The sequence below is a fragment of the Grammomys surdaster genome, unplaced genomic scaffold (assembly GCF_004785775.1).
Source record: "Grammomys surdaster isolate TR1022 unplaced genomic scaffold, NIH_TR_1.0 191, whole genome shotgun sequence".
NCBI lineage: Eukaryota > Metazoa > Chordata > Mammalia > Rodentia > Muridae > Grammomys > Grammomys surdaster.
In genome coordinates this window covers 6,811,175-6,836,743 of record NW_021604636.1, presented here as the reverse complement: position 1 = coordinate 6,836,743, position 25,569 = coordinate 6,811,175, and the positions used below count along the sequence as shown (strand labels likewise).

At 41.3% G+C, this 25,569-nt stretch overlaps 1 protein-coding gene across 1 annotated transcript in view; it reads right to left on the bottom strand.

Annotated features, from left to right (window-relative positions):
* Nucleotides 1-25,569, bottom strand: part of Pla2r1 (phospholipase A2 receptor 1) — a 120,332-nt gene that overhangs the window by 16,672 nt on the left and 78,091 nt on the right. Inside the window, exons 12-20 of the mRNA XM_028769271.1 lie at nt 20,523-20,725; nt 17,409-17,554; nt 14,865-14,949; nt 11,303-11,435; nt 10,731-10,766; nt 10,092-10,249; nt 7,215-7,279; nt 6,432-6,535; nt 4,216-4,352 (exon numbers count right to left, since the gene is read on the bottom strand). Of these exons, the coding sequence (XP_028625104.1) occupies nt 4,216-4,352; nt 6,432-6,535; nt 7,215-7,279; nt 10,092-10,249; nt 10,731-10,766; nt 11,303-11,435; nt 14,865-14,949; nt 17,409-17,554; nt 20,523-20,725 (1,067 nt within the window). The remainder of the gene's footprint in view (nt 1-4,215; nt 4,353-6,431; nt 6,536-7,214; nt 7,280-10,091; nt 10,250-10,730; nt 10,767-11,302; nt 11,436-14,864; nt 14,950-17,408; nt 17,555-20,522; nt 20,726-25,569) is intronic.

Below are 25,569 nucleotides of genomic sequence, written 5' to 3'. Positions count from 1 at the left end.
AGAGGAGAGGAGAGGAGAGGAGAGGAGAGGAGAGGAGAGGAGAGGAGAGGAGAAATGGAGAAAGGAAGGATATAGAAGACCTCCCTCTTGGCTCTGTTGATCCTTCTTAGGGTGACATGGTGTCAGGCTTCTCATACATCATTAAGCGACTTCATCAAACATGGAGAAGATTTATGAGACATGGGACAGGGACGCCTAGCTTCCAGATATCTCATTTTTATAAAACTCGAAGAAGGTGATTGACTTGTCAGCTGAGTTTTTAAAAATAATAAAAATTAGTCCTTGAAAGAGTTGACTAAAGAATCGAGAACGTTTACTGGTCCACAATGTATTGAGATTTGCTCAGAAGGTATCCTCCACTTTCCTTTCTATAGCTTTGAGAGTTAATGGGGGGAATGGTCCAACAGTGCTTGCTGCTTCTCTCAGCAATAATCCTTTCTTCACCAGCTTTAGAGTATCTGATCAACCCATCAACACCGGTCCCTTTAGCCATAGTTTCCACTTTATCAGTTTCAATTACCCACAGAGGAGAAGGTGAAGAGCAAAGACAACAAAGATATGATCTGTGCATGGGATAGAGAGGAACAGAGAGGGAGTAGCTCCCTAATTTTGTTATAGGATATCATTTTATTTTATTATTGGTTATTGTGATTCTTCTTTCTTAAAGATTTATTCTTTAAATAGGTATAGGTTAGTTCAGGTACCCAAGGAGTCCAAAAGAGGGTGTCAGACCCCTGGAGCTGAGTTTAATAGCTGTGAAATAGAGTTTGTAGCTGTGAATTGCCCCATGTTTGTGCTGGGAACCGAACTTGGGTCTACTGCAGGGACAGCACCAACTCTTTACAGCTGAGCCATCTCTGCAGCCCCTATGGTTTCTTAACCCACCTCACTTTAAAATGGAACTTTATCAAAGTTATTCAGTTCTTAGAAAGACCCTCACCTAAAGGCTGCCTCTACAGGTGGCCATGTTGGGAGATACTGTGGACATTTAAGAGGTAGAATCTGAGGAGAAGCCTTAGAAATTAAGATGTCCCTTCATAAAGGACCATGGTGCCTTAGTCTCTGTTTCTCTGTCTACTTCTTCCAACTACCTGGTGTGAGCTCAAGATACAAACACTTGCCTTTTGATTCTGTTTTAAAATAAAATTTTGAGATAAGATAGGCAGTTGTTTGTATCTGTCCGTAACAATCAATTCTGGGATACACTTGTTCTAACAGCCTTAAGAAACTAACAGTCTTATGAATTTAATAAAAGTCAATCAGAACCCAAATCTGAGCCAAAATTATATAGAAAAAGATGTAGGTGAAAAGTATTCATGACACGTGACTTGAGGCTATGTTCTTAGGTGTCATACCGAAAGCACAAGCACTAGAAGAAAAAGCGGATATATTCAGCTTTATCAAAATTATAGAGTTGCATGCATCAGAGGGCATTATAATTATAAGGGAGAACATAATTATAATTATTATAGGTAAAGATCATTTACCTGATAGGAATTCATTACACATAACACTAGAAAGAATTCCTACAATTCAACATTAAAAAACCAAACGACTTAATTAAAACATGGACAAAGATTTAATTAAACATCTTCCACTCAAAAGTATATGAATTAAGCCTCTTACATATGCAATTATAAATTGTTTATTTGCTGGGAAAACCCGTTTGTCAGTTTCTCAAATAGCTAAACAAGAGCATCCTATGACTTAGTGATTATACTTCTAGGTTTATCTCCAACGGGAATAAAAACTGGGACTTGGAAATGCATACATTAATGTATATTGTAGCATTATTCTTTTTTTTTATTTATGTGAAAAATGCCAGCAGAATCTTCACGACGATTGCATTGGCTTTGTAGATTGCTTTGGGTTGTGTTGATATTTTAATAATAACATTTCTTTGAAAAGTAAATCGAATACAACTTTTAAAACAGGGGAAAGAAGCTGGTGTGTGTGTGTGTGTGTGTGTTCCTGTGTGTGCTTGTAGGAGGGTCACACACCTGTCTTGTCAGAGGACCACCTTGAGATTTACTCCTTGCTTTCCACCCTGTTTGAGACAGGATCTCTCTTGTTCACTGTCACGTAAACAAACCAAATGGCCCATGAGCTTCTGGTGCTTCTCCTGCCCCAGCCTCCCAGGTAGAAGCATGTGCTGGGATTAGATACATGTGTACTACTGCATCTGGTGTTTTATATGGTTTCTAGGGCCCTGAACTCAGGTTGTCAGGCTTGCTTAGCCAGACAAGTGCTTTACACACCGAGCCCGAGGCTGAATTTTGATTTGACCTGTATTTTCAGAAAAGTCACACAATTATACAAGCCTCTGACTTCTCCTATGGAGAATTGGAATAATAACTTTGTATATCTTGGAATAAAAACTTAGTCAAATGAGGAATGTTTATAAAACTGCCCAGTAAAATCAGCCAAGTGAGAACAGTAGTAGGTATTCGTGATAGATGGATAGATGGACGGGCAAAGAGTAGTCACGTTTTGTGTAGGACTGTCTCCTGAGTCAAACAGCTGCCATCTTCAGTGCAGTTGTGCTCCTTGCAAAAGATTATCCCAGCTGGGTCTGTTGACTATTTACTCTCATTGGTAGTAAAGTGGTCAGGAGACCCTCATCCAAGTATGACTTCACCCAGTGGCTTCATAGCATCTATTGTATACAACTCTTCCCTTACTGCACGTGGCCTGGGGGAGGGGCTAGAGCATGTAGGAAGGAGAAGACTAGGGGAAGAAGGTCCCATCCATGTGGCTATGTGATCATCTCTGCTAGGTAAAGACCTTCTCATAAGCAACCCTTCACCTATGCTCTGTATGGAAACCAATAAATGAAATGGTTCTTCAGTGACTTTTGTAGAATAATACCTTTGTTTGTCTTTGGGACCCTTAGGAGTAGGGATAGATATGGCTTATATCACCCCCTGGGAAAGATTTTGGCAACACATATGCTATAGAATATTATTCAGCCTCAAAAAGGAAAAAAAATACTCTTATGTGTTATAACATGGTCAAGACTTAACAACACCACAGTAAATGAAGTGAGCCAGTCATCAAAGGATAAATATACTTCATGATTTCAGGTACAGGAAGCCTATACAGCATGCCCCAGAGAGGCCTGAAATAAAAACAGTGGAGCCATCTCTTCTGGAGCCAGGGTGTGATAGGGAAAGAAGAATAGGACATTATTATTATTTAATGAATGAAGAGTTTTGGTTCTTCAAGAAGAAAAGGGACTCAGAGACGCACAGTACTACGATGCTGAGCACCTGCAAACCACACACTGAAAACGACTAAGGTAGAAAATTCTGTGGTGTGTGTATTTCACCCTAATTAAGTCAGTCATATATAACTAGCAATATATGTACAGAATTCAGGTGGCTTCGCTGCCAGAGTTGACAGTGACATTAAGATGCTGAAGAAGATCATGCCAGCCAGTGTGAGCGAACACTTAGATTCGAAACTGGCTGTCCACCATCAAAGAGCAACTTCATGCTAGGGTATGGAATTAGGACACCATCTCATTTCTTAATCCTCTAAGAGTTAAACAATCACAGTTTGGGATTTACTTTAATCACTTTCAGCCAAGGCCTTTAAAGTTATTTTTATTACAAAACATAAGGAGTGGAGGCAAAAACCTTAATTGAAGGCGGCATCAGAAATCATAAACCTGGATGATGGTGTCCCTGCTGGCAAGCCTTTTCTCTTAAATTGAATTCTGCACCAAGTGTCAGCTTTATGAGGCTCAAAATGACCCTGACCAAATTACATCATTAGTTCATCAGTTAACAGGTAGGTGGAGGCCTGCTGGTTCTGGGCAGGGAAGATGAGGGGAATGGAGTGTGGGCCCTCTAAATGTGTGGTTTATTTGTAGGCAGGGCCTAGATAAATGGGCATGCAGACAGACATGTGTACACACACATGCACTGCAGACAAACACACGCATCGTAACCTGTGACTCAAAAGACATCACTAGTAAAACTGCCTCTAGAGACAAGGGGTGGAGGCATGGCCGCCTTACACAAAATCTTTTTTTTTTGCCCAAAGGAAAAGCTTCTGAATCCATTAAGATGTGATAGTGACATCTCAGGTCCCTCAGATAAGTGGTGCTTTTAAAAAACAAAACAAAAACAAAAAACTTACCCTCACTTTTAATTACCTTTCAACTGAAGTTCAATAAAGAGAGCAAAGATGACCTCACAATTAGAAATTTACCTTATAGTTAAAATAAAGCCACCCCTTGGGGCACGTGCCGTGCTGTGTCAGTCGCTTTTCCTTCTCGAGGACGAATATTTTCTCTCGCTTACAGATGCTGGGCATAGGAACAGAACAGTTCTCAGTCCCCCAGAGCCCTGCAGGAGGAGGCAGGTCAGAAAGTCTCACAAACACGGACAATTCCCCCCGAGTTCTTATGGATCACTTTTCATGACTGCTATGAGTTTTTGTATTTTATTTTTTGAAGTCTGGAAACTGAAACAAACTACTAATTACAGAGATGTCTAGTGACACTTACCTGGGCAAGGTGAGACCCGAGTAATTAGAATGTAATATAAGAACTTTTTATAAAAGTAAACAAATGCTGAAATTGAAGCAGGATTAATTTAAAGTCCTGTGAATATTTCACGTGGGATGAAAAACAAGACTTCATGGTTTTTAAGTATCCAGCTTCAGTATACAGGGGAAATGATTCTAAGATCATCATTTATAATGATTTTAAAACATTTTTAAACTTTATAAAATGTCTTCAGAAAATGCAGGTTGGATATACCTAAGCTAAATTCTAAAACTGGTAAAAAGCCCCTCTTAGCATCCCCAACCCGAAAACTCCAAAAACACTTCTTATCTTACTTGGATAAAAGATCCTTAGCCTACATACTGATGTAGACAGGTTAAATCAGGAACTTCTCAAAAAGGAGGATTTCTCAGTCTTGACCCTTAAATAAGACCAATTCTCACAGAACCTGTCTTCTGTAAGATAGATCCCCAACTTCCTAGCCTCCTGCAAGCTGTCTTTTAATTTAGAAGGGGTGCAATTCCAGAGGAGAAGGGACAGGACATGCGTAAATAAACGCCTGGCTAGAAGCTGACAGCACAAGGCAGGTTTAGCTTCATGTATCAGACAGAACAGGAGTAAAACCTGGGGCTTCTAAGGTGGAGCTAGGTTGTGATTGTCAACGGGGATCCCAGCTCTTCTTGCAAACAGCCCTTTCCATAGGCTGTTGTGACACCTGCTGGTAAAGCAAGCAGATTAACTACAGCTTTCTCCTAACTCTGCAGAGGCCCGCCCACAGAGGATTTCCTCTTTATTTCGTTCCTGACCAAGTTAGTTATGAATATGTTTTTTTCCTTGTTATTTTTCTTTCTTTCATCCTCCCTCCCTCCCTCTCTCTCTCTTTCAGTATGGCTTGACTCAGCCTAGGCAGCACTGTTCCTAGAACACACAGCAGCCAGTCTCTAACCTCCCTATACCACCGAATCGAATCTGCAAACAAGTTCTCTTCTAAGATGAGCAGTCACTAGACCTGGGGATGATGAGGGCGGGGCAGTGAACTGAGCAGTGGTGTTTATTTAAAGACTTCTTGTGTTTACGTGCGTTGATGTTTTGTCTGCATGTATGTCTGTGTGAGGAGGGTACCAGATCCCCTGGAACCGGAGTAACAGACAGTTGCAAGCTTCCATGTGGGTGCTGGGACTTGAACCTGTGTACCTTAACTGCTGAGTCATCTCTCCAGCTCTGAATGTAGGGGATTCTTTTTTTTTTTAATGTGAGGGAAAACGGAAGGAAATTTCACAGAGATTAAAGTGTCTGACAGTTTACAAATAGAAAAGTAGAGATGTATGAAGAAATAGCTTTCACTGAAGTTTCACAGAGAATAGCATTTACAAGGCATGTTGCCCCCCCCCCCCCCACACACACACACTATATCTATCCAAACTTGTTAACTCTTAATTGCTTTGGGTTAGGACAAGAAACATTTATTTTGTTTATATTTGATAGGGAAATGCATGCTTGTCTTTTAAAAAAATACTTATTTTTATTGTTTTGAATGCATGTATGTGCACCATGTGTGTGCCTGGTCCCATAGGAGGTCAGAAGAGGACATTTGATCCTCTGGAACTGGAGTTACAGATAGTTTTGAGCCACTGTGTAGGTACAGGGGAAACGAGGTCTTAGTCTTTGGGCCAGAGGTGTGTGTCTGTAACAGTTTCCATAGGCTCTTTTTGGGTTCTACTGGCTCTCGAGGACTTAACTGTAAGTTATTTGCAGGCATGTGGCTGCATGAATTTCATAGGATGAGTGGTCACCCAGAAACCTGACAACTAGTGAGACTGTACACAATCAACAGAAAACAAAAATAACCACACAGGGGAAACTGGCAGCCTCTAGAGGTGGTTGCAGTATAAACCCAAACATGGACATGTAATATAACCTGTTATGGAAGATATGAAGGCACATTGCTTTCTTTGGCTACCCATGCTTTCTTTTCTTCCTTTGTCCCAGTTCTGGAATATCATGGGTGACCCATTACTCCACCTGTAGAAAAATTTAAAGAGATTAATTTTTTTAATGCATGTGTTGTATCGCTGCGTTTGTGTCTATTTGTGCTGCATGTGTGCTGGTGCCTATGGAGACCAGAAAGGGGCGTCAGATCTCCTTGAGCTGGAGATAGGTTAGGAGCTGCCCAGTGTGGGTGCTCAGAATGAACTTCTGAAAGAGAAGCGAGTGCTCTTAAGCACTGAGCCATCCCTCCAGCCTCAGGAAAATTAAAAAAAAATTAAGGTCTCATTTTGCATGTTCAGTATCTGCATTCACCCTTGTAGTTCTGGGGGATGGACTTAAGAGTGTAATAGTTTATTCAGTTTGGTTAATTGCTCACATGCAGCATGTTACCTGGAGTTAATAATGCACTGTATTCACACAGTTTTCTAAAAGTTAACTTTATGCTGTGTTTCTCTCTCTCACACACACACACTAAATAGAGCAGGCAGAAGCCGACATGGGGAATGGGTATGTTTGTCGGACAGTCTGCTGATGGTTCCATTGGTACTGAACGGAAAAGCACTCATGCCTGTTGTTAGAAGAATGAAAAATTTTACGTTAAGGATAACAGGTGAAGGCTATTCAGCGAACTGATCACAATCTGGTCTAATCATTCAGCACATACAGCTTGTCAAAGAACGTTAAATACAGATAAATTAATCTCGGTTCATACTGAGTGTGATCTCCGGCTCGTCCTTCGTTAAATCCAATCCACCAATTCACACCATACTTTGGTAGCTATTGAAGGGAAGAAAGAGAGAAAATGTCAACATTTTGTTGTTTGTGTTTACATCTTTTCAGTATTTGGATCAATGGAGATGCTATTGGTTTTTTAATCACTACGATTTTGCCCGGTTACATTAAAGAGTAACTAAGGGCTAGTATCTAGAGAAAGCATGAAATTGAATTATTCCAAAGCACGCCCTGTTTATTGTGAAAGAGAATTGTAGTGAACCATTGAAAATATTTTCTGTTTCATTCAACTTGAAAAGCAAGGTTTCTAACCCTGTAAGAAGCCACGTAACATAAAAGAGAGACAGGTTCTTCTTCTGACTATAATTAGTGGCTTCTCTCCGTGATTTACGGAAGCTCACTGCAGATGTCACATCTATTTGACAAACAAGGTACAAAGACATTAACAGAAGAAAGATTTAGAGTCTCGGCATATTAATCTGTGAACCTTTAGACAGTGTCCGCATTGAGACGAGAGAGAGAGAGAGAGAGAGAGAGAGAGAGAGAGAGAGAGAGAGAGAGAGAGAGAGAGAGAGAATTCCAATGTCTGGCAATTCCAATGTCTGGCAACTAGAAAATTATCCATTTTATTAATCTACAGCCAATTACTAATCACCCAGGCTAAGTACAGTGAAGTATCAAATTGAAAAACATGGACATGCAGGTGCACACACATGTGCACACTGCACAGCAGATATAATGCTGGACTTATGGTCCAGGAAATTGAAGCCTTCTCCTTAATCATAAAAGCGGAAGGGACAGATGAAATTTCACTGAGCCATCTTGAGCAGTGTGCTTTATGGCGTACCTGCTCCCTCTGTATGTGTATGAAAATTCAAATTAACTTTTATATGACAAAACCCTATTAATGTTAAAGCCTTATGTATTTAAATTTGCACCTTTATTTCTTTTTGGAAAGGCTTGAGGATACACTTTAAGATACATTATTTATTTCCATATGAATTTCAAGTCGCTGTGCAACAGAACCCGAGAGCTTGCTAACGTTCTTATTTTGAAACAAGTGTACTTTTACTTCTTAAACAGCATGGCTGTCTGCCAGATCAGCAATTTGAGAATACTGCAAAGGGGAACCACTATAATTTTAGATCCCTGAGGAACTGTTCCATGGGCATGTTCCCACATGCTGAATTCAGAGCCCCATTTTCAGACTCTGGAATGGTTTTGTTGCAATTGGCTGTGGATACACTGGGAAGAGAACAACTTTATCACATCATGGGCAACAGCAGTCAAAATCATGGCCTGACCACTCACTGTCCCCGTTTAGGAATTTTAAGGGGAAGTTACTTCGTTTATATCTTAAGTGGTATATTTACTGAAGTATGTGGTAGAGACCTTCATGTGACAAGCTGAAAGTTACCCAGATAGAACAGCCTGCCCGGTATAGAAAGTGAGTATTTTAAATGTTACCTAGGTATGTAGCCATAACAACTGAAACCTAATATAGGTCTTTGAAAGAAGAATGTAATATGAGCATGCGTTTCACAAGTCAGTTATATTTAGTTATGCTCAAGTAGCCAAGCCTTACGGTTAACTGACATGGAAGGTCACTTTCCAATGAGCTAGAAAAACAAGCCAACGATGTTCATCTACTCAGCTTCCTAGAGCAAAGGCAATCTGTCATCTTCTAGGTTTCTACCAAAGTGATCAAGGGCATTAATTTAAGGATTTAAACTGCTAGATTTTAAGAAGTAATAGATTTGATATATAGTTTTTGCAGTGTTTACAAACACAAAACTTAAAATAGTGAATTGCAGTTTTAAAATGCAAATACTGTATACCACAGATACAAGTGATTGATTAGTGAGCCAATCATGTCCTCTGACTTTCAAGTGCTTGTAACTTTTAATGTTTTCATCGTTGGTCAGAAAGAGTAGCTTGGAGAAAAGAGAAATATTCAAAGTTCACTCTAATACCCCATGATATGTTATCAGAGAGGGAGAGAAAACATAAGCATTCTTCAAAAGAAAAATCATTTTTGTTAGAACTGTACCATCTCATATTAAATTTTTCTACACTCCAAATAAATGTTATTTTTGCCTTTCACAGTCCTAGTTACTATTCTTCATAGAAAAGTGATATGATAACCTGCTATTTCAAAGTAATTACTTATTCTAACTTTTTGACATTTTTTAGGATAGGTACGCCTCAAAAGTGAGTGGTATCACCTTTGCTGAGTTTGATTCCTCATCCTAGAATCAGTAAGTTCCCCTGCATCCACCCACTCAGCAAACATATCCTTAGGCATGAGATGTCTTACTTATGAAATGCTAATGCTCACCATAAATACCACCATACTACTGACAACCAAAAGCACTAATTGTGGGTAGAAATAAATATTGCTTGGAAATCTACAGCTAGATCCTGCCACACTGAATGTAGATGTCTCCTCCCTCCCCAGTCTTTTATATTGAAATCCTAACTCACAAGATGACATGTTAGGAAATTCCAGCCTCTGATAAGTGATTAGACCAGTGAGCCCTCACAAGTGGAGTCAGTGTCCTAGAGAGATGGAGCCCAGAGAGTGAAGAATGACTCTCACTAAATGGAATCTGGCTTAACACCGTTGCTCTTACAGAACAAACCAAAGTCAAAGGACAGAGGGACATAACACATCCACATCTCCACAATTTTCTATTAATCTGTATGGTCAGAAGGAAAACAATCTGAAAAAAAAAAGCCATGACTTTTACGGAGACTTAAATGAATGTGTAGAGTCAAATTTTAAAAATATTGCCTCCACCAAGGACAGAAGAAGGTGCAAACTGTGAATTCTGTGCAGTGATTTGCGTTCATGTACCTCTCTGATTTTTTGGAGGATGAATTCTTGCTCCTGAGCAGAATAGATTGTGAGTATGTCACCTCCCTCCCAGCTGCAGACAAACTTAAAGCCTTCCCAATCCCCGGGGTAGGCATAGAAGAGGTACTCGGCGTTCTGATAGAAATGCCACAGCGAATCTGCAAGGAAACCACATGATCATGAGGATGTTCTCAGGACTAGCGAGAGATGTAAGGGGGTCTCGAAGGAGCATGGGCTGAGATTGACTCCTAAGTTGTAATGTGGTCATTTGACATTTTAAAAAATGAGTGTAAGTATATATGGATACACACACAGATGTGCATGTGCACACACTTATAATTCACTTATTTTCTTAGTCTACCCTACTTGAGATCCCTTCACCAATTTTCATAGGTCAAGGATAGATCCAAATTTTAAAATACTATGCTGTGAAAACCGAGGGATGATGTTAATTTCAACCCTACTTAATGAGTAATGAGTATATGTATTACTTTGATTATGCCCTTCTTGATCTGCTGATTTGAATGGATTAGTCCCAGATTGATATATAAAAGAATGGGTGTGTGGAAGGATTGGATAATGCACTAATTCCTCCGTGGTGTGATTTAGAAGTTAGAGAATTGCCAAGTTGGCCCTTACCAAGATGGTACCAGTCTGGAAAATTGGGTTTCACATCTGCAGAGCAAAAGCAAAACATGTTACCTGAGACTTCTGTACAGGTGCACAGCTTCTGAACTCCCTCTGCTCTAACCACACTATTCTTCACCTTCAAAAACACAAGTTTAAGGACAGATATTTTGTACCGTCTAGACTCTGTGAAGAGTTAGAATGTGCAGGGGAATCTCCAGAGTCCTAAAGCAAGGACATGGACATTTGCTGGTGGCTTCTGCGAGTGAGACACTGTGCTGGGTGCTTCCACACAGAGTGCAGCGCTCTTGTGTGCTTGTGATGTCAGAGGAATATTTCTTTCGTCTGTGCTTACTCCGCAATGTCAGCTGGTGACCTTGGTACAGGGTATTGCGCTGTCGTCCCTACTTTGACTGTGATCCCTGCTTTAACTAAGCTAGCATAGTTAGGTTCATCAGGCAGGGTGTTTGTTGGCAGTGTGGCTCAGGGCTCTAGTGCTGAGATTCTGAATCTCTGGGACTCTTCATTTGAGAAAGAGCTGCTGAGTACCACTAAAATGCAAACATACAGTAAAGGGCTTGTACCTCTTGGAATTTTGCATATCCACTCGTGTTTGGAAGCACAGTTCGAGGGCAACAATGTTTTGTTTGCCTTATACACAGCACAATTTTTTCCATCTTCTTCAAAATCAGCATTGTCTAAAAATGAAGAGACAACCTGCGGCAGATGAAGTTCATTATTCCTTAATGATGATCCCCCAAAAGGAGTTTCAGAAGATTCAAGGTACCCATGAATGCAAGTACTGTTGGCAGTGGCTCTCAACCTGGGGGTTGCAACCTCCTTGGAGGTCAAACAGCTCTTTCACAGACCATCAGAAAACACAGGTATTTATATTACAATTCATAACCGTAGCAGATTTACAGTTATGAAGTAGCAATGAAAATCATTTTATAGCTGGAGGTCACCACAACATCAGGAACTGTATTAAAGGGTCAGAGTGTTAGGAAGGTTGAGAACCACTGCTCAAGGGACTTCAGAGGGATCTTCAGAAACGTCTGCATGTCATTCCAGAGTAAGAGTGGTCCACATTTGTAAAGACTAAGCTAATGGGTACTTCACATTTTGTTTTCCTTCTGTTTCTTAACAAAGAGGCACGAGGGGCTGGGGAGATTGGGCAGCTAGTAAAGTGCTTGTTGTACCAAGCATAAGGACCTGGGCTCAATCTGAAGCACCCATATTGAAGATTAAGGAAAAAAAAAATCCAACAGGGCAGTCAGTATGTGCCTGCTATCCCAGTACTGTAGAAACGAAGGTAAGGACCCTGGCCTTGCTGGGCAGCCTGATTAAGTTCCAGGTTTAGCTGGGGAGTCCTGCCTCAAAAAAAGGAAAGAGTGACTGAGAAAGATATCTGACATTGACTGCTGGCTTCCCCACACATGCGGATGTGCTCAAGCTAAATTGCACAAGCACACAATTGTCTTCTTCAGAGGAAATCAAGTGTGCACTTCACTCTGAGCTTGCAACGTTGTAGTGGTTTGAATAGCGCCCCCATAGGCTCATAGAGAGTGGCACTATTTGAAATGTGGCCTTGATGGAGTAGGTGTGGCTTTGAAGGAGGAAGTGTGTCACTGGGGGTGGGCTTTTGAGTTGGGTTGGGTTTCAGTTGCAGAGCCAGGCTGGGAGGCTTCTCTCTCCTTCCTGCTATCTGCCAATCTGGATGTAGAATGTTTGGCTCTTTCTCCAGCACCATGTCTGCCTGTGTGCCACTGTGCTTCCTGCCATGATGATATTGAACTAAACCAAGCCTGCTCCAATGAAATGTTTTCCTTTATAAGAATTGCTGTGGTTATGGTGTCTCTTCACAGCAATAGAACATTGACTAAGACAACTGTTTCCTGGGGTCTTGGGTAAGCTTGGAGTTTCAGGGATGTCCCAGAGTTTGGTATCATCTTTGATGCCATTTATTTGCCAAGAATTTATATTAAATGCTAAGCATTATGTTTTAAGGACTAAAGTCTAAGACAGACCTAGTCTTTTTGTTTGCTTTAGTTTTTTGAGAAAGGGTCTCAGTACTTAATGTTGGCTGGCCTGGAACTCACTATATAGACCAGACTGGCCTCAAACTCATAGAAATCCACCTGCCTCTATCTTTCAAGTGCTGGGATTAAAGGTATGTGACTCCATGCCTGGCTCCAGAGATAGCTTCCATAAATGAGAAAACTAGCATTGTTTTTGAGTGACCGCATATTACAGATAATTCCCACAACAGATGTTTTTAAATGAGGTATAAACCTTTTCAACTATTTAATGATTACCTGACAGAAAAGTAGATGGAATTAGAGTTAAAATGTAAAAGCAAAACAAAACAAAAGTATGATTTGAAGCCACTTTGAACTATTTAACTATGCACGAAGGTATGCATCAATTCATCCAGTGTCTCTCTAGCCACGTGAGTTATAATTCATTTTGTCCAGTGGGCTATGCTGAGCACCTCAGTACACCAGTCCACTTAGTCTTCTCAGTTCTTAAGCAAATTGTCTGTCCTTCTGTTATGAGCGAGACTGAGTGACTAAAAGCAAAGTATTTCGACTTCTATGTGTTACATTTCATTTCTCAAGAGCAAAATGGCTTTAGCACCCCTTCTGTTTCTGGGTCTCAGCTTCTTCTTTAGCAAAACAAATGGGCAGAGCCGAGGGATCCAAATCCTCTCTAGGTCTCTTTATTCTTGACACCCTTTTTCACAGAAGCAATGTTGGCACGGAAAATGTGGCTAGTATCATGTTTAAACTAGCATTTCTCTGTTATTGTTGTTCCCTGTAGATGCACACAGGTTTTCTTACTTGGTTGTTTTGTTTTTTTCCTTTTCTTTTAAATCTCTTCTCAGCTATGAATTTGAACTCTGTCTTCTGAATAGGCCTTTTTCCCTCCCAAGTTGGTCTTTATCCAACACTTGGCTGCTGGTATTGTACAAAGTGGGAAAGCCCTGGACAACCTGTGTGCAGATCCTGGCTGCCCTGCTTAATATGTTATGTGGATTAATTGCTCTATTGTCCACTGGCACAGGCTGCTAAGAAGGTCTGGGAAACAGCAGCTGTCTCAAATGGTCCCTGAAGGCTGGTTCTAACCACCCCCCTTCAGAGTTGAAACGGTGTCATGTAATTTTCCTTGTCACCTTGATAGAAATCTGAGAATTCCTTAGTGCACCTGGAAAAACAATTTGCCATCCGGGTCCTTCTTCTCTTTCCCAGAGGTTGTGAGTATGGGGTGGACTGAAAAGCAAACCCCTGCCACGTCTGGAACTACCTGGTCTGTGCTATTTCTAAGGCTGATGACATTTGTCCTTTTTCAGAGATAGAGTAAAAACTCTCTGTCTCTGTCTCTCTCTCTGTCTTTCTCTCTGTCTCTGTCTCTGTCTCTGTCTCTGTCTCTGTCTCTGTCTCTGTCTCTCTCTCTCTCTCTCTCTCTCTCTCTCTCTCTTTCTGTGTGTGTTGGGGAGTAGGGACAGGTAGAGGCCAGAGAAGGGTGGCCTGTGTCTTTCTCCTTGTTGACCACTCTACTTTATGACTTTGACAGAGGATCTTCTCACTGAACCAGAAACTCTGCATTCCAGTCAGGCTGGTTGGCCAGCAAGTTCTAGAGATCCACTAGTCTCAGTTCCTGGATACTCAAGTTCTAGATATTCAAGCTAGCTACACCTAGCTCTTTATGTGGGTACTGGGGACTTGAACTCAGGTCCTCATGGGTACAGAGCAAGCATTCTTTCCAATTAAGCTTTCTCGTAAGCTTCTAAGTAGTTTCTTTCTAACTGTGACACGGAGAAAGGCCACATACTCACACAGTCCGGCATTCTACAGGAAAGGAAGGTGGCTTAGAAGGCTGGTATTACTGTAAAGACCATGGGGAGCAGTTTAGGGGAGTATTTTTGGAGATTTGGATTTCCTCTCAGAATGAAATATAGGGACCTCAGAACAGTACGGTCACCGGAGATTTCCCAGGACCTTGGAACAATCACTGTCTTAGCCAAGGCCTAGGGCAAATGTCCCAAAGTGCTACAGCCACTTCCAGGTTCTCTTAGTTGTTTTACCGAGTGGGTCCAGAACCACCTGGTTCGACTACATCTCCTCAATATAGTATGAAACAACTTACAGGCGACCCGTCAGACCACGCCCAGGAACCAGCATTCAGGGTGTTCCTTTTATTAAATCCGATCCAGAACTGCCTTTCTTGTGTCCTAGGAAGAGAAGAAAAAAAAGTGTTCTTTCCAATCTTATCCCCAGTGTTAGACAGAAGGTTCCGTGAGATGGTGAACGTGAACAGAAAGAACGGATGTTAATTGGCAGGATCAGACGAGTTGATATAAACGAATCATGTAAAACATGCAAAATCCTGCATTTATGAAATAAGGGGAGGCGTTTAGACTCACATGCTCCTGTGTGGCTTGCTCGGAGCTCATGGCGAGAAAAATAAACTTATACTTTATCAACTGTTTGTGTATTTTATACAAGTGATCCCTATCATCCCCATTTACTAAAAGGGACACAGAAAGTTTGGGGACTATTTTTTCTTCCTGTGTCCAACATAAATGACTCTGAGGCAAATCAGCCTGGGCCATGGAAGAGTAACTGGAGCAGTCACCACTGGTTTAGACTTGGCAAGAAGCTTCACAGAGAATCATCGGCCCTTCTATTAGGCAGAGAACAAACATGTCAGATTGTGGAGTACTCAATAAATCAAGCAATAAAGCCTAATTGTAGGACGAACCATCTCACTGAGATAATTTTCTGAGAATAATTTTGAAGAATTAAAGATTTAAGAGACTCAGAAGTCGTGACAGATGCTTTCTCATGCTTAACTGCAGAGAAGCGTGCCCACTCTGCAGGGTCACTTCTCACTTGTGTTAGACAGAGGTCCAAGTTAAAGGGAAAGCCCCTGAGGTCACTGATGCCTGGGTGGCTACTGGTGATGTCACACTTCTAAGAAGATGAGGGTGACCTGTAGAAGCCAGGCTAGGGCTGGCAACCTCCAGGACACAGGCTAGGAACCAGTTGTTGCACTCCCCACACTGGGAACATTTGGTCTAGTCCTCACTGATTTTCCTGTTCTTTGTTTTCCTTGTTCTACTGGCTCACAGAAGACAAATTGATATTTATTTCTCTCCACTAATTTCCTAAATTGTGTAATTTTTAAAATAACACACATTTGACACAGCTGAATTCCTTCGGTAGCCTGGACAAAAATAAAGCATAAATCATACAACTTTCATGTTCAGATGGTAAAGATCAATAATTTGAAAAAGGCATAGAATTCTACTAGGAACTTTAAGTATGGACAAAAAGAATGTCATTACCTTTGATCTTAAAGGGAAAGTGTTTACAGATCTGGTCTATGGGCAGAATGTGTAAACATGGCTTGCAAGGGGTTAAAGTACCAAAGCACAGCAGAGCATGACAGTGGAAGCTGACCCTCAGAGTCCACAAGCAATCCAGTCAATGAGGAAGCTTCTTCAATACCAGCCTCACAAAGTCTGAGGTGCCATAGAGGGCTGGGCCCAAGGTGCCCAGTATGCAGGCTCTGACGGAAACCAAGGGTTTGAGTCAATGGTTCTCCTAGGAACTCGTGGTTCCTTGGGCTGTTAAGAAGCTCATTTCAGAGGGAAAACCATTTTGTAGAGAAAGTGCTTCCTACTGGAAGTCTTCATAATACTGATTCATGGCATATTTCTAATAGTGTACATTATTTTTTAGTTTTATTTGATCCTTCTGATGTTATATTCTCCACCCCTTAAAGAACAATAACAATATCTCTGCCACCAAATCCTTTTTATATGGAACCACTCTAAGATCACCTGCAAGGTCATTTTTGTAAACGCTAAAGGTGAATGATTTGTTCACATTCACCTATGGGAGTACCCTATAAAGCCTTTAGGTTACTTCCAATTTAAACTTTGTTAACAGGGTTGGGAATTTAGCTCAGTGGTATAGAGTATATCCTCCCTGGCTTTGGCCAACCAATCAACAAATGAATAAACCAACCAATCAACCAGCCAGCCAACCATCCAAACTACCAGCCAGCTAGCCAGCCAGTCAGCCACCCAAGCAACAAGAACCAGAGTACATTTATAACTTCACGAGTGCGGACATTCTAGATGCACACTAATAGTTGTACATTGATTTCTTCACATTATAATTACAGAGCTGGCTTGGATTTTGTTTTCAACTGTTGGGATTCCCTTCCCCAACAAAATCTTAAATGGACTCTTGTCTATAGAAATTCCTTATCAGTAGAATGGGATTGTCTTTTCTGGGGGCTCCCAAGCAAGGAAGCTCTGCCCAAATAGTCCCATTTAATCTAAGTCCCTCAGAATCCTCAGACAACACGTTGAAATCCACCAAACTAGATACAGTTGGAAGCAAAGCTCTAAAAAAGTCTGATCAAAGGCACAAAAAAAGATTTGAATATCTAAACAATGATCACTTTGTTCTTTGTTTTTATGCAATGTAAACTTGGTGCACTATAAACATAGAACTATATGAGGACAATATTTTTTCTATCACAAGCAGTGACTAGCTATTTTTAAAAGCAAAACAAATACTGATCTTTTAAGCAACCACTTGGGATACTCATCCCTAAGAAGGCACTATTAGGAGACAATTTTTGACTATAGTCTTCTCAACACTAGTAAGTATTTACCAATTAAATTTTGAATGTAGAAGCTCATTCACAAAATTTTCTTCCTCTATATGGGCAAAACTTGCGAGGTGACCTCCGAACTCCTCACAGAATGCTTCAGCTTCCCTCCACGATCTTTTCTTCAGGACCTTTTCGCTATGGAACACCTATAGAGCAACACAAAACAGCAAAGCTGCTGAGTTTTCCTTTTCTTTCTTCTTTTGGAGGGGTATGCAGCAGAGAAGAGGGAGACTTCTTCCATACTTTCCACTGAGCCAGACTTCTGCTCTTTCTTATTCTTCATTGAAATTTTGATTTGAAGGAATAACATATATCACACCAGAACAGGTCCAGTTCTTATAAGACTTTCTGCTCCCTCTAATTTCCTTTCCTTCTTTTTCACTAGACCTCTTATGACAGACATAGAGTTTTCTCTTAATAAATGTTTGTCAATACATAAGGAAAATCAAGAGACATTAAGAATACTGTAAAGTCACAAACCTATAAACCTGGTATAGGCCCAGAACACCTTGTTTCCAGAATCCACCCATTTCTATTCCGGCAGTCTGCCTGTGGCAAGTTAGAATTCTAGGAATGACAATGACGTTGTTGGATCCATTACAGACAAGGATAAACAAAGCCCAAGGCCTAGAACAGGTCTATTTCTAGGGTCTTTGGGTCTTCGCTGAGCTGGCAGCTCCATGGTATTTCAGTTCTCTGCCATTTATCAGCTGTTGTGGTGCCAGGAAGCAGTTGCTTTTGGAGCATCTGCTTTTGTCTTAAGATCTGGCAGGAGGTGGAAGACCCAGAGCTCCCAGTCTGGGGCCTCTGAACCCTCACTGTTTATAACTAAGGTTACTAAGCTTGACTCTCTCATGCTGCAAGTAAAATCTCTGGCCAGCTTTCGCTGGGCTCTGATTTGCCAAGACCAGAATGAATGCCTTTCCAAATCCTGTGGACCACAGCACAGCCTTTCCATCTTTTAAATTATATGTCAAAACTTGCCTCCTTTGGGAACCTCTCCCTGAATCATTCTAAATTCATAAATCCACCACCAGAACATCAGGCATACCTTGCATTTGTTGACACGTCAGGGTGACAGATAGTAAAAAAACCACTGTACTGGGAGTCCCAAGACCCAGGGATTTATTCCAACTCTGTCAATAAATAATTGTGATCTTGGGCAAATCACTTCATCACACTGGCTTCGGTTCACTCATTTCTGAAGTTTAACTTACTGCTCCGTGAGGTCATGTCTGGGCCCTTTATTTATGAATTTTAGGTAGGGATTTCTAGTGTGTACATTTAAACAAAGAGCATTCAGTTGTGCTTCCTGCTACATCCTTACTGCAATGCTTATGGAATCCTGTCTGTCTCCATGTTGGATGTGCCCAGTGGGTAGGGAAGAGCTTTTCCCACAGTTTTGGAGAATTTCTCCCTATCAGATGAACCAAGAGAAGACTACCAACCCAAGATTAATTTTTAAAAAGAGGGTATTTCTAATAAGACAGTTGTGACAATTGACTAAATCTCAGATCTAAAGCTGATTTGCAAGCAGACATTTCTTCCAGGATTTCACATGTATATCATGTGTGCATCTGATATATAAACTGAACATTCTTAATCTGGAAATTGAAGTTATGAAATACTCTAACATCTGAAACTTCTGTGGTAGTGATTCTTGCCTTCTGACTATTGTAAGTGGGTAGACCATTTCATGCTCTAAACACTGCATAAAATTACCTTTGGGTCATGTGTACACAGTGTATGTAAAACAAATAAATTTTGTATTTAGACTTAAGTCCTAACCCCAAGATATCTCCTTATATATATGTAAATATTGCAACACCTTAATCTCCAAACCTTCTTGCTTTAAACATTTACATGTATACATATATATAAATATAAATTTATATATATGTAAATATATAAAATGTAAGGGCTAGAGAGCTGGCTCAGTGGTTAAGAGCACTGACTGCTCTTCTAGATGTTCTGAATATACGGTAGCTCATGACCATCTGTACTGGGATCTGATGCCCTCTTCTGGCTGGAGACAGAGCACTCATATACATAAATAAATAAATATGTAAGTAAACACAAAGATAAACTTTTAGGAAAATCACACACACACACACACACACACATATATATATATATATATATATATATATATATATATATCTTTAAATAGGTAAATATATAAACATATATGTATATATACCTACACAAATGCACATACATACCAACCATCTTGATCTTCAGGTGTCTAGCAGGCTTTAAAGTCTTTCTTTAGTATAAGAATTATTCCATAACCAGTACTTTATGCATGGGCTTACAAACAGTATAGAACAGCACAATTGTAATACCCATTGAATGCTGGCTTCCTTTATTCGCTACATGCTTGGCAACATAGACAGCATTGACTGGTGCCTTTGTACTTATTATAGGAAGACAATTTCAGAAATGATCATGGCTGGCCTTACTTTGTTCCTTCGTGATTGCAAATCTGGTTCAGAATGTTCTGAGAATGCAACACCCCGAGAAAAGGAGGAACTGTCCTTGTCCTTCCTGGAACAGGGAGTCCTGCAGTGGTTTATTCCAGTCGACACAAGTGGTTTGTGAGGCATAAAGCCCAGAGAAGAATGCTTTCCCAACCCCTGGGCTGTGGTAGGAATATAGTCTATCTGCCACCCTGGGTAGCTGTCCTGAGCCTCAAGGGATTGGCTTGCCAGGATCCTAGGATTCTACTATTTCTTGCAGCCTAACTGTGAACAGTAAAGTAGATTTGCCTGACTTATGGGAGTGGTCTGCCATCCCGGACTTGAACCAAGGCAGGTGAAATTGTACAAAAATTCTAGGAACTGGCCTACTTAGTGCATAGCACTAAGTACTTAGTACTTAGTAACCCTTGGGATTAATACTGATACATGGCATTTCTGTCTTCAGTGACATTGGGGATAGCTACCACTCTTTAAAAATTTAGAATTATTTGGAATATAAACATAGGAGAGAGGCAATGGGTAGGAGCTGAGCATATGCTGTGTACCAGGCACTGTGACAGAAAGCTTAGAATAAAAAAGGGTGTGTGTGAGAGATTAATGAACCAAATGAATATGCAGATAGCTTTGACATCACCTTGAAGCAACTGGCCAGACCACTGTCTGATTCCCAATCCATATAGCAGGAGTTAAAGGGCCAGTTCTGTTCAAATTTTGTTTTCTCCCAGGTTTTGACTGGTGTCTTACAAAGAGACATTGCCTTAAAGTTGCTACAATCCTTCACTTCCCAGCGACCAAGTGAACTTCCTCCTCGCACGACAACACAGCCACCACGATTGCCTAAAAGCAGGAAAACAAGCCGTCTTAGTATAATATGATTATAGCATTCTCGTGCTCCAAAGACAGCTCTCTGGAGTGCTGGATAATTGATACGTCATAATGGAGCACCAGAGAAGAACAACAGAGTTGAAAAAAGATGCCTCACTGGCACAATTATCTCATTTCTCTTCATCTCTGGAGAGAAGAACAGAAAACAGGATCATGAGAGAAAAGAGGCCATGAAGCCTGAAATTTGGACATTGTCTGTTTTGAGCTCAGATGGTGAATGACAGGGAGTTCCGCTGTGAGGCTGAAGAATGCCCCACCCGAGCCTTGAAACCTCATTTCGAGGATCACAAAGAGAGGTGCACAGCGCTCATCCCCTGAGAGCAAGGTGCATCAGGGCAAACTAGTCACATGAATAATGGATTCAAGGCAGACAAGAAACACAACAAAGACCCAAACTCTTCAGCCACAAGCCGTAGAGAATGGAGAAAATGAGATAAACTCTTGAAATGGGATCTCAGGGGGTTGGAGCGAGAAACAGCAGCTGTCAGTGAAATGAAGGGAGAGATGGCTTCTAAATGAATCACAAAGCACCCCGGCCTCACAGTGAATACTGTGTAAAATATTAGAGGTAAAACGTCTTCAGTTATAGACTAACCTTCACTTGTTCTTTTGTGTGTGTGTTAAACATGAGATATACTTTTCCATAGAAACAGATGTTCAGAATCCTAATGAAGATTTTGGACACATGGTTTTATTAATTAGTCCAGGCTGGGCCTCATACCCGCGACCTTCCTTTCTCCATCTCCTGAAACCAGAGTGGGGACCCACTGTGCCTGGCCCATTGAAACAATGTCCAGATTTAGTGAAGTTTCTTAAGTTTGTGCAAAATGTATACAATGTATAGGACCACTGAGAACCTGCATTTCACATCTCAGTGGATATTAGTTGAAAACAATCCTGTTTTAAAAACTGGATGGGACCAGAGGCTGGTCTGGCCAGTTGCTTCAAGGAACTTTGCCATCGTTTCTTTTTTCCCTTGAGTCCAGGCTGACCATTCGATCAAATGAATCTGACATTCAACAACTATAGGAAAGGATGTATCTGTCCGGATACAGGGTAGGGTCTGCTCAAAGGACTTGGGGGTTGGGGGTGATCTCAGAAGGAGCAACAGAGTCTGCCGGAAGAGCACTGTCAGCTGAGAGTTTACGGGAGGTGCCATTTGAGTTGAATTTTGAAGGATGAAAAAGGAAAAGGGTTTTCAAGGTGGCCTTGTAAAAATCAAGTAACACCAGAGGAGAGGGTACATCTGGAGACTTGTGACAATTTTGGACATGGAAGCATTTTAAAGTTATGTAGTTGTTTGGAACAAGGAAATATTTATCTGATTTAATTTCCCCTTAGAAGAAATGGCCACTTTTTATTTTAGATATCAGGTAGCTAGAATTGTCCTTACGTATATAGACAAGCTTATGGGTCAAACAGACCCACAAAGATGAAACAAGCAGGTGTAAAGTAGGAAATACACTATGCATGGCTTATATCAAACAAAGAAGAATGTCGGGTCATACAAAGGCCAACAGACATCTACGGTGGCCCAGACAACTGCTTAGAACTCATGATGGAGTTTGGATGGGACAGGGGGGAGGTAAGCAACAGAGTTCATATCAACATTTTCTGGTCCAGTGAGTGTAACTTTGTGATGAGGCCCATAATCCAGCTGGATCATAGGCAATAGAGGAAAGGTATGTGCTTTCTGAAGTTATATTGAACTGTGGAACCCAGATGCAAGGCCCATACATAATACTTACTACACCACTGGGCTGTTCTAGTCGGTGGGAGACATATAGCTCATCTGATTCCCCTACCCTTTCTTTGAGGCATCCTGGCGGGACTTTTCTTTACCACAGAGCATAGGTCTTTCTAGAAAGACCTTCTAGAAAGAATTTCTGATTTGGAACCTTAAGTCTGGGATTCTAGTCTTTGCACAAATAGTTAATAACTTGACATTTGAATGGATTAATTAACCACAACAAGCCTTGTTGAAAATAGACAATCCCCTTTCTTCTCATGGGTCTTCATGAAGACCAAATGAAATCATTATTAAAGAGGACTTCATGAAACAGAAAGCTAACCCCATCTCTATACTTCTTATGGGCATTTTCATTACAAAACTGGGATTTATTTTTTTTTATGACACAAGTTCTGCTGTGTGTTCAAGAATGTTTAAAAGGTTTGACTCAGCAAGTTTATAGTAATACTTTTTTTGTTGGCTTTGCATTTTGTCTCACTTGCCTGCATTAGACAATGATTAACTAGCTATGGTTTTAGACACTGTGGATATTCAAGTCATCTTCATTAGTGAGGAAGGAGATGCTTGTGGCCCACCATGAAGATGGAAAGTGCTGCGGGAGTGTTATTGGTATTCTAAAGTGGTTAACTTAATGCATCATTTGACCCAAATTTTAGCATCTCAGCCCCAGAGCAACAGTAAACTGGTGTAATAAAGGGATGCTGGCCTAAGGGAGACACATGCAGAATCTGTAAGTCAGTTTGTGGGGAAGCTTGCCGAGCCAAATAATAAGGGAAGGATAGATAAAAAGGGCAGAGGCAGGCTTCTCCCAAAATACAGCACTTCCATTGGATAGCCCACTTCCCAATGGAGAAGGATGGATGCCATCCCTCTCTTCATTGGTGAACCTCAAATCTCACATTTTAATGCATTCTCTTGACCCACCATTCCACCGTGCTCCCCTTCACCATCTCCCTAAACCACTAGCAGAAAGACTTCTTGTAACTACGAAATTCAAATTCATGATTCTAGACTTTCCCATGTCTGACAGCTAATCACAGAAAGCGAATTGCACCATGAAAACTATCAACTTTGACCTCTCTGGTCAAATCCTTAGATATAAGCTGACCAAATCAAGCCAATTGTGGTCTCGGGGCAGGAAGGAATTGTGCTGGGCCATGGCATCTCTAGAGAGTTATTTGACTTGGTCTGTTGAGTTGCTTCCAATTCCCTTCCACAGGTATCTCACATTCTCACCCTCAAGTCTCTACCTCTCTCCCCTTCCCTCTCCCCTCTCCCCTCTTCTACAGGAAGACAAAGCTTCCAGGACAGGGAAGATAAACTTTGCTGAATGTCCCCATCTGCTTAGCACCGTGTTAACCACTTTATGCAGTCTTTCTGCTGTTTAATTTCAAAAACTCTCAGAGGTGGAGACTGTGGTAACATTTTCTGATGGTAAATCTGAGGCACAAAGATGTTCTGACTTGCCACAGGCCACAGACTTAGAGTGCTTGATTCTGGCCTGGAAATCAGACTTCCCGGAGTCTGATTGTGAGATAGTACGGAGGCCTAGAGATGTATACACAGCTGCTAAAGGAACAAGTTCCCTTGAAGTTATGGTCCCTGTGTTACTGCTTAGGTCTTGTCAACTTGACATATACTGACACATATCTGAGAGGAGGGAGCCTCAGCCGAGGACTTTCCTCCACTGGATTGGCCTGTGGTCATCTCTGTGGGGCATTTTCTTGATTGCTAATTAATGCAGGAGGGCCCAGCCTACTGTGGATGGTACCATCCCTGGACAAGTAGACCAAGGCAGTAAAAGAAAGCTGATCAAGCCAGAGTTAACAAGCCATTAAACAGCATTTCATCAAGGTCTCTGTTTCAGTTCCTGTATCCAGGTTTCTGTCTTGAATTCTTTGATGATGGGTGTTATGATTGGAACTTGTAAGCCCCATAAACACTTTCCTTCTGTCTTAGTTAGTGAAGGGACATGACCAAAGCAACTCTTATAAAGACAAGCATTTAATTGGGGCTGGCTTACAATTTCAGAGGTTCAGTCCATTATCCTCATGGCAGGAAGTATGGCAAACATGATGCTGGAGAAGTCCTACATCTTAATCTGAAGTCAGCCCGGAGGAGACTGTTTTCCACAGGCAGCCATGAGGGGGCCTTTGATTCCACACTGGGCAGCGTTTGAGCATAGGAGACCTCAATGTTCCATCTACACAGTGACATACTTCCTCCAAAAGGCCACACCTACTCCAATAAGGCCACCCCTCCTAATAGTCCCATTCTTTATGGCCAAGCATTCAAACGCATGAGTCTATGGGGACCATACTTATTTGAACCACCACACTTCCTAAGTTGCTTTTGGTCAATGTTTTAAAAAGGCTAGCGAGAACAAGCCTCCTCTTGCACTAAGTTCATGCCTTGTGTATCAACCAACCCCTAGTACCCCCAATACAGCATGATTTTCTCATTGTGTGGCCACAAGACTCCCTTGAAGGACTCCTGTCACTGGTTACCTTGCTTGGCTATGAAAAACCCTGGAAATGTGCTCAGAAACAAGGCGAGCACATGCTCAGTACATGACATTTCATTTCAAAACCCGGAGGAGCCTTACGCTCGATCGTGCTGACCATGGTTTATTGACGTGACAGGTTTCCTAGTCCTCGCTCTGTGAAGGGCACCTTTAAGCACACAAGTCTGTCTGACTTTGCTGGGATCCAGTTTCCCTTAACTGGCCGGTTTCAACTGATTTAGAAGAACTAGGGCCCGGGTACCCTGGATGGTCCCACATGACTGATCTAGGAATGGTCCTGATGCAGAGCTGAAGTTACAGAATGCTGTGAAATAGTGACTTCAGGTGTTGTTGACACATCTGAAGCACACACTTAGCCTAGAAAAGCTTTATGCCATCTTACCAGGAGACGACCTCCTGTTTGCCCCTGCAGAGATGTCTCCACTTACTGGATCTGTTCTTTCAAATCAAAGAACAGTTCTGTTTCTATGCATTACTCTCTCTCTCTCTCTCTCTCTCTCTCTCTCTCTCTCTCTCTCTCTC